Source organism: Gavialis gangeticus, unplaced genomic scaffold, assembly GCF_001723915.1.
Source record: "Gavialis gangeticus isolate Ggan-Ray unplaced genomic scaffold, GavGan_comp1, whole genome shotgun sequence".
In the NCBI taxonomy this organism is placed as follows: Eukaryota; Metazoa; Chordata; order Crocodylia; family Gavialidae; genus Gavialis; species Gavialis gangeticus.
The window spans coordinates 30,606,277-30,615,593 of NW_017728998.1; the positions used below are offsets into that span (position 1 = coordinate 30,606,277).

The 9,317-nt window shown below is 42.5% G+C and overlaps 1 protein-coding gene across 1 annotated transcript in view; it reads right to left on the bottom strand.

The window, feature by feature from the left end:
• Window positions 1-3,663, bottom strand: part of CBLN1 (cerebellin 1 precursor) — a 7,471-nt gene extending 3,808 nt beyond the window's left edge. Inside the window, exons 1-2 of the mRNA XM_019505288.1 lie at window positions 3,607-3,663; window positions 892-927 (exon numbers count right to left, since the gene is read on the bottom strand). Coding sequence (XP_019360833.1) covers window positions 892-927; window positions 3,607-3,663 — 93 coding nt within the window. The remainder of the gene's footprint in view (window positions 1-891; window positions 928-3,606) is intronic.
• Window positions 3,664-9,317: the final 5,654 nt, after the last annotated feature.

Sequence of the window (9,317 nt, forward strand, 5' to 3'; positions counted from 1 at the left end):
GCACCGGGGCTTTCCCCGCTGTGCAAGTGCCTGCCGGCTTCTCCGCGGGGCCGCCGGGACTCGGGCCTGGCTGGGTGGGGAGGCGGGGAAGGCGCCCTCCCCGCCCGGCTCTGTGCTGAGGGCACTCAGCCCCCGCGCGCCGCAGCTGGCGGTCCAGGCCCCGCGTTGCGGCGCAGGGAGGCGGTGCGGCCGGAGACGCAGCCCCGAGGTCGCCGACTTGGGAGTCCAGTTTTGAGGGGAAAGAATCCCTGAAGCGGGCCGGGCCTGCGGGAGGTAGCCCCGCACGGGTCTATTCACAGCAGAGAGTGCAGCGGCCAGGGGCTTGAACGGTGCTCAGGCCCCTTCACGTCTCCTCAGCCTTTCTTTAGGGAAGAGGAAAACCTAAAAGAGGTGGTGCGAGCAGTGCTGCCAGACCCTCGCAAAATGCACAGAACATTACTGGCAGTCTCTGCTCCCTCTGAACTACGGATGCATTTGGGTCCCCTTTTAAGGTTTGCTCTGTGGAGACCGGAGCAGAGACGTGGGATCCAAGAAGTTCCAGTTCCTAGGTCACTTGATCTCCTGGTACTTCAGTCAACCCTCGCAGAAAATTGTAGGGGAGGAACAGGACTTCACCACCATAGGTGCTGTCTCTCAGCGAAGCTTTTCCCAGCAAGAAATTTTTAAAAGCATATTGAGACTTCCATGCTTTTCAAACCATCCTTCTGCTCAGGAAATGGATCTTAAGGAGGCTTCTAGTTGTTGGCACTCTAGTACCCTCCTCCAAAGCGTTAGCAAGCTACTACTGTCTGAAGCTGAAGTACCATCCAAGGAAATCACATCTTTTAGAAATCACAGAATGGATCATATTTGGTAAAATGAAAGGTTGCCTTTGCCAAATGGGCATCTTACCAGAATTAATTTTGCATGGATGGCACAAAACTGCAACTAGAAGAGCGGAAAAGAAATGGTTATAGGTGAATATCAAAAGTGAACTATCAGATCAAGACCTTTTTTTATCTGTGTGACTGTACTATCATACTAAACAGGATCCCCACTCGACCCTAGGCCTCAGGCCTAATAATCTGATATTAACATGTAAAATATGGAGTTCGGTTTAGTATACCCGGTATATTCTTTAGAGAATTGAAGCTATTTATGGGGTGGGCATATACCTCTGTGCAGAAAATTATGAGTTTTTAGACCTCTTGATTTTGACCCACTTATGCCTATGCCATGATTGTGTAGTCTTTTTTTTAAAATGTGAAGGATAAGACCCTGTAAAGAGTAGTCCTGTTGATCTGTGTGTGACAGTTCCTGTCAGTAAAATTGCTCAGATACATGTAAATATTTGCAGGGCCTAAAGTTGAGAGTTCTGGCTCCAGGACATGGCAGTCTATATAGCATCATTTTGCAAGAGAGGCTGAAAGCACTCAGATTCCATTGCAGAGAGTAAGAACAAGAACAGCTTAGAAACTTCCAGGTTCCTCTTTGATTGAGGGATAAAAGGGAAGAGAAATTGGACAGAAAGGAGGGGGAAGAATAAAATGATGTGGAGAGAAAAACATCCCTAAGACATGATAAGGGTGGAGAGGATGCTAGAATGGTTGTATTATATACAGTATTTTTTAATGTGTGGGCTGTGCTTTAGAGAAAACCCTATTTCAAATATGCTGTCAGTATTATTGACCCTCTTGACTGAGAATGGATGTTAGCAAAGCAATATTTTTGTAGGGCACCAACATGCCTAAAGTAACTCTGCTGTTGATCACTTAACTGGCATCAACTGAAACAGATCTGCCAAGTATCGTATATCTTGCATGACACTCATAACTTGTCACAGCTACCAGTGTTGGCAAAATGTCAAGAACTGTTAAATATGCCTTCATTCTGACCTTTCCTAACCTTTGAGTATTTGACTTTGTGACCTTGACATTCTCTCAACATGGGTTTGTTTGACTCATTATGTAATATTACTGGGGGAAAGTGCCTTTGGTAATTGCTAGTGAGCTACAAAGCCTTTCATTTGCAGCTTCCCAGTCTAAATGCAACTTGGCTTGGTAGGGACCAACAGCTGTTTCTGTCCAATGGATGTTTGGTGGGTCCCTACATGAGATGAGTTTAGAGGGTCTCCATTCTATGTCTAGCATCTTAAACACACCATTATACTTTGCATGAATTGACCCTCAGCAGAGGGGCCATGAGCTGCACTGGATATGGAAACTGATCTACCTTTGTTACTTTTCACTGAAAACTTTCCCTCTGGGAACCATACTCCTGAGAGCAAAGTAAAACAAGCACGACACATTGAGCTGCATCTAGCCACAAAGAGGCCTTTGGAGAAATAACTGCTGGCTGTTGGTCTTTAGACTTTCTACAATTCCTCCCCCCCCCCCCCCCCCGCAACAACTATAAAACACTTTGACAATAATCTTTAAAAAAAAAAATTGCAATTGAGTGACTCTCTTGGACCCATGAAGAACTGTGAATGGGTTGTTTATTTTGTTTATAAAAATACCAAAGGCCAAAAAGTCATGTTTTACTCCTTTGTAGTGAGTTTAATTAGAAGTGCCAGACAGATCTCTAGAAAGCAAAATTCAGTTTAGTCACAAAGAAAATTAATCACAGGCAGCTGCAATACCAGCTTCCCTGCTTCACTCTGCCACATAGCTGAAGAGTTTGAAATTCAGTGGAAATTTTAATTCTATCTGACTAGAGCCAGATATCCACTAGGAACTCTTTCCCCACCCCCTCCCCTCTCCCCTTCAAACTGAATAATTTGCCAACAGATAAAGCTATCTTTTTCCTAGTTTGTTTCTTCCTGAGTAAGAACTACAAGATTTGGACCGAAACTGGATAGCATGCATGATACCATTTGTTCACTGATATGAAATGCAGTTTGCTTACTGTTGCATTGTTATCAAGGATAAAAAAGCAATAAGCAATTCTTCAATAGAATTTAAAAATCTTAAACCTCTGATTTAGGAATGATAAATGTCCATGTAAAAAAGTCTCATTTTTCATCCGAACATCTGTTTGAGTTTTGTGCAAATGTTTGAAGGTATGTAAGAATTAGATTTAAACCAAAATGCTCTTGCAGATCCACACTGTGAGTTACCTACAACTTCCCTCATTTACTGTTATCAGAAATGCTTGCATGAATTTATGATTTGTTTATGACGTCAGGTTCATTTCCACAGTGAACAATTATGGTATCTCAAAAACCAGATTGACTTCAGGGAGGAAGGACACAGCAGGAGCAAATGAACTGTTAGGGTCCTATCCAGTAGAAATTATCTACAGTATTCAGTGATCTAAAGAATAAGTAAGGCCAGAGATGCTTGCTGTGCAGTAGATCAGCCTATCCAGGCTGGTGCATAACAGGTGATGAGCCTGTAAGTGGCATAGACCAACACAAATGCTAGTAGGGAATTGTCCTAGGCCAGGGAATTACAGCTTATAAACTGTGGCTGTAGCCATAATTGAGTTTAGGATCCAGCCAGTAATATGGATGTGTAGAAAGGATGCATTTGCATAGGCTAAGAAACATGGCTAAAGTTATCTTCTACGGATGTTCAGAACCTGACCTTCAGACTCTTATTATTTAGTCCAATCAAAACAGATTACCTCCAGAACATCATCACATACTGATTCCTGATGAGGGATATTCCACATCACCGTCATTTACAATTTTCAACTCTCAGCCATTTTTTGGCTGGAAAACTTCTTCCAAATATATTTAAAGTTTGCAAATGACTGAGCAAACATTAAATATACACGTCAAATGTTAAATATAAATGTCAGAGCTCTAGAATAAAAATTCACCTTGATGCCAAATTTGAGCCTTCGGTTTCAAAAGTGAAAGTTCAAGAAACTTATAAGCAATTGCCCGGGGATGGTTAAAAGGGATTTTTTTTTTATGCCGCTAAATTGGGAGCTACTATTATAATACTGTAGACATATTTTTAATATTAAACTTTCCATGTGTAGGTATCATTGGGTTCATTTTTTTACTTGCTTTTTGTTTGTTTTTAAAAACATTGCAATTCTAAAAATGATATATTATTTTACACTGGTAATCTACTTTTAAAAATTCAGGTGAGAATTTTGAAAGCAGTTCAGTATAGGGGTAAAACAGACCAAGGCTGAATTCTATAGAAAAATGCACTCAAAATTAGCTAGTTAAATGGGCAGAATGTGCCTTCTAAGATGTTTGGTTCTTTCAGGGGCAGGGTTTAACGCCTATGAGAAAACAACCTGACCTGTCCTACCTTACCTTCTAACCTCTGATCTGTCTGATCCCTGGATATCTTCTCCTGGATTTACTGATGACTTGGAACTTATTGCATGGCTTTGAAGTAATTTAAGGTTGCCATGCTTCTAAATAAAAATAACTTCATGAATGAGTGTTGATAATGAAACCAGTAGCTTGAGCTTCTTTCTTGTTTCATGTCTCTGTTAAAACATGCAAGTGTATTGTTAAAAATAACTAACTCAAAGAGGAAATTAGTTGTACTTCAAACACATAGTTACATTGTAATATGAAACCAAGTTGCCACTTTTTGCTAAGAAGTGCAGGAATATTTTCAAACATCATCTTCCTAGTGGCTGTGCCTAAGATATCATGGGCACGTCTACACATTCATTAATGCACTTTAGGTAATGTGCATTCAATCTAAGTTCTAAAGGTAGTGATGAGCAAGTAGAGGGACTGTTGTTGGGTGGGTTCCTCCCCTACACATTCATAACACTTGAAGATTATAATTACATGCAAAATAAAGTTTTATTTGAAAACATTTATTACCAATATCATTTTATTTTTCTGTGTAATTTAGACTTACATCCTATTTTTGACTTTTTCAAGATGGGCATCTCATGAACTATGGATACAATACTGCTACTGCTGCTGCTACTAGCACTTGTTTAGCATATTTCGCCTGCAGGATCTCAAGTTGGTTTACAAATGATGGATAACACTCTGGTCACCCTCCATACTGAGATGCCTATTTGACTGCACCACAGGTGGCAATAAGACTAGCTTCTACTTCTTCCCCCCCAAGTAGCTTTTGTTCTTTCTTAAGATTGCTGCCATTTTTCTATCCATCTGCGTCATAAGGTACAGACGAGTGGGAATGGAATTGAGTGGGGCTAAACTGAAAGCAGATATTTCACCTGTTCCATTCAACACCAGCTTGCCTGGTGGCATTTTCTCTTTTTTCCAATCTCTTACCTTGGAGGCTCTTCCATCCTCCCTTAGTAAATCTTATCCCCTTTTCCTCTCTCTTAGAGGCTCATGGTTCAGCTATTGGGCCAAATCATATGGTCCAAATGAGCTTTGCTCAGCACAAGACTGGAAGAAGTAGAGCAGAAGTGGCTCAAAATTATTATTGTATTCCTCTGATCCCGGGGAGAAATGAATATTGGTCCAGATTCCTATGTAAATTACAGCAAGCAGGGGACATCTATAACATACTATTTCTCATGGTGCCAGGAGTCTGCATTAGAGGCCAAGGGTGGCATAGGCAGAGGCACTGTTGGACAGTTCTGTGCCCTGGACAGCAGCAGTGCATGGAGCAGCAGCCACAGCTGGGCTGTCAGTGCAGCAGTGTCAGCTGCTATTTGTTTTTGCACCCTCCCAAAGTCTGTGCCTGGGGCTACTATCCTAGTTACCCCCATCCCCTTACTTACACTAATCAGCATAGGAGCAACTACAGGGGAAATCCAGGAGGCTAGCTTGGCTGGTTTTATAGCTGCTTTATGCTGCAGCAGCTGGGCAAAGAAGTCAGAGTAGACCTCAGTCTGGCCTATTGGCCACAATGGAATTATTCCTGTACTACGTGGTTGCAAGATTAGAATCTGACTCTAGTCCAGGACAGAATTAAAACTTTCATTGTATTTCAAACTCTTTCACTATGTAAATCACCACCATTTCTGAAGGTCTAGCTAGTGACTATAAAGACAATTAAAATATGGCTAATACGATTTCATAGAGGTCATTCCAATAAATAATGTATTGATTATTCAGCCAATTATTTGCAACCTTCCCAAAAGAAGTCAGATAGCCCCTGGTTACAGGGACTCTTTTAAGTACTCAATTTTTTGCTAGTCCTTTGAGTTGCATTGAGGTCATTTTTCCTTGTACTGATTCCTCTCCTCTGTTTGAATGGGAAAATTATTAGTAGTTTTATATATTTTCAGCAAAAAAATTACGAGTTCTACGTTCCATCCAACACTGACTGCAGCTGGTTTTTTATGGTAACATTTTACAAATTCCTCACCAGCGAGCTCATTAGTATAAATGATGGAGCCTTACCTCAGATTTCAAGTCAGCAATTTTCCTCTGATACCAAGCAGGCTGTTTTTCTTCATAATACATTGATGGAGGAATTTAATCCACAGAGTTGGCAAAATATAACCTTCTGCTCTTACAAGCAAAGATGAGCAGAGGGCAGCAGATCTATGTCTGGAAAGAAGTAGTTCTGATTATATTATACTTGTCTGTTAACATTGTAGCTACCTATGTCTTCCAAGAATCAGAACCTGGGCAGGAAGTGAATGTGAGGGGTGAGAGAGACAGCCTCTCTAATGGGCATTTATAACTTATCTGAGCAGTTGTCATGGGGGAAAAAGCTACTGCTAAATAAAAGGATGGGCAGCTGCCAAAAAAAGCCATGGCACGGTACATTACGTATGATGCACAATAAAAGCATGTATATTAAATTGCTGCAAATAAGACATTAGTATTTTTCAGTACAGCATATCACTAGACTTTGGCTAGAAGGGACTTAGAGTACCTGCCATAAGAGTCTGACTGGATAATGCTGGTTGGGAACCAGTTATCTAAGGATAGAAAAAGTCATTGCCTTTGTGCCACCATAAAAAAAAAAATATAGTGGCACAAAGGCCAAGCAAACAGATGTCCCATTCCCCTTTTCATACCACAGATAGCCAAAATGTGTGGCTGTGACAAAGGTGGTAATAGTTTCTTCTGCTTTATTGCAGCATACAGTTGTTTAGTTTAAAGTTCAACAGTGTAGGCAGCCCAGAGACGCCTGTGCTTTCCAGTTGCCTTGGGTAGGTGCTCTTGGGACTTGAGAGGCTAATTCTGTATGCCCCGTGAATTCCTGAACAGAATTGGGCCTGTTAGCCCCTGAAAACCTGCCCAGCTTTCCCCTCTTAAAGAGATACACCCCAGACAATCTCTGCGACATCTCTCTACGAGAGAGGAAAACTGGGGTTTCCCATCTGCAGAGACGTATCCCTGGTAATCCCACCACAGCTGATCCATTTCATTGGTGACATGTGTTCACACCCTAAGTTCTTATGTCTGTAAAGCAACTTGAACTTGAACTAAGGCCATGTATAGATATTCCATTTTTCTGGGAAAGTTGTTGCTTTCCTAAGAAAAACCATGTGTGTGTAGATGTTCATGACTTTTTCTCCCAGAGCAAAAATGGCCACACCTAGAGAAAAATAACTTGGGAACAACTAGGGTTAAATCACTCCCAGGAGAGTTTCCCCTGAGACAGCAAATGTCTTTACCCTATTGAGAGAATCCATAGCACAGCACAGCTCTCTAGTATCCCAGAATGCTTTGTTCTCTCCTCAACCCTGTCACCCCTGGGAGGCAGTGTGTCACTTGGGATGCATTGTACTACTTCAGCCAAGCAGGAATCAGAACATGGCCCGTTCACAATTTCACATTGTGCTTCATGGAGACACAGGCTGACTCTGAGCAGTCTAAGTCAACCAGCTAGGGGCTGCCCTGTGCCCCATTGACATCTCTGGCAAGGCAGACTGAGGGAGTCTGCAGAGCATGGTGAGATGTGTGCACAATGGCCTCCTGGCTGTGCAGCATCAGCACTCCAAGCTCTCTGCCCTTCGGGGGCTTAGCATTCAAATGTCTGTTCAGGTGTCTCTGGATAAATTTTTCTACCAAGAGAACAAATGCAGAAGTCTCCCAAGTCATTTGAATATGTGTATGCAGTATACTAGGGCTGTGCAAAATTTCTCCAGCTGTTTTGTTTTGATGCTGTTTCAACTCATTTTGAGCTCAAAACAGTGAAATTGAAATGAAATAAAGGGCTTCAAAACAGCCTTGAAAGAAAACAAGGCTAGTCAAAACATTTCAAAATTTCAAAACGTTTTGAGTTTTGAAGAAGCCAGCAGCCAGGTGGTAGGAGACGGGGAAGAACCAGGGCTGCACTCCCAGCAACTCCACAGCCCCATGTCACTCAGACAGGCAGGCAGTGAAGCCCTGGCTCTCCCTGCCTCCCATGGCTGGGCTACGAGAAGCTGATCACAGCACAGGGGAAGGGAACTGGCTCAGTTCTCCTCCCCAGTCCTATGATCAGGCTGGGGAAGGCAACTCAGCCCAGCTGAGCTGAGTTCCCCTCCCCAGTGCTACAATGGGGCTGGGGAGGGGAACTGAGCAATTGGGTTCAGTTCCCTTTCCCAGCTATCCAGTCCCAGGCGGCAGAACCCAGCTTCCCTCCTTCATCTGGCAGACAGATTGGGGGCCCGCAACCCTGTGAGGACTGACACAGCCCCCGCAGCCCTCCCGGGGTTGGGCTCCAATCTACCTGCTGGATGAGGAAGGCTGTTTCAAGCTTCCCCATTATAGTTTATGGGCAAAACATTGAAACAGCATTGAAACAGTGTCACTGTTTTGATTAAACGAAATGAAACAGTGGTTTTGAATCAAAACAAAATTTGAAACAAAATGCTGTTCTGTTGAAACCTCGAAACGCAAGTCAAAATGGAACAGTGCTGTTTAGCACAGTCCTGCAGTATACGTCATAGACTCCACTCTATTTTCTTGTGCTACTTTCTTACTAAAGTGATACATTTCTCTTGTTATAGTACATTCAAATGAACAAGACAAACACCTGGGGCTCCTATACGCATGCAAGAAGCCTGCTCTGATGCACTGGAAATACAATGTATCAGCTGATGGCTAGAAAAATGCTATTTAGAGGTTTGCTTTTGGGAGCTGGCTTGTAGGTAAAGTAGATATGTATTAGAACAATGGTCCAGGGTAACGGCAAGAGTTAATTGATTTCTGAAAGCCTATTTGTGTTTTCAAGACCCACTGTGTCTGACACAGGCAAGCAGCAAGCTGACACACAGGCTAGGAAATTGAAGACGTACCATATTCTTGGGAAATTGAAGACATGTTCCATAACATGAGATAAGGTGACACCAGGTCACAGTGCCCAAGTGCAGAGCCCTTGGGATTTCCAGTTTCAGGGAACTGACCAAATCAGGAAAAACAGAAAAAACACAAGTTAGGATGTGTGCATGTGATGGGTTTATGAAACAAAGGAGTATGTTGACAG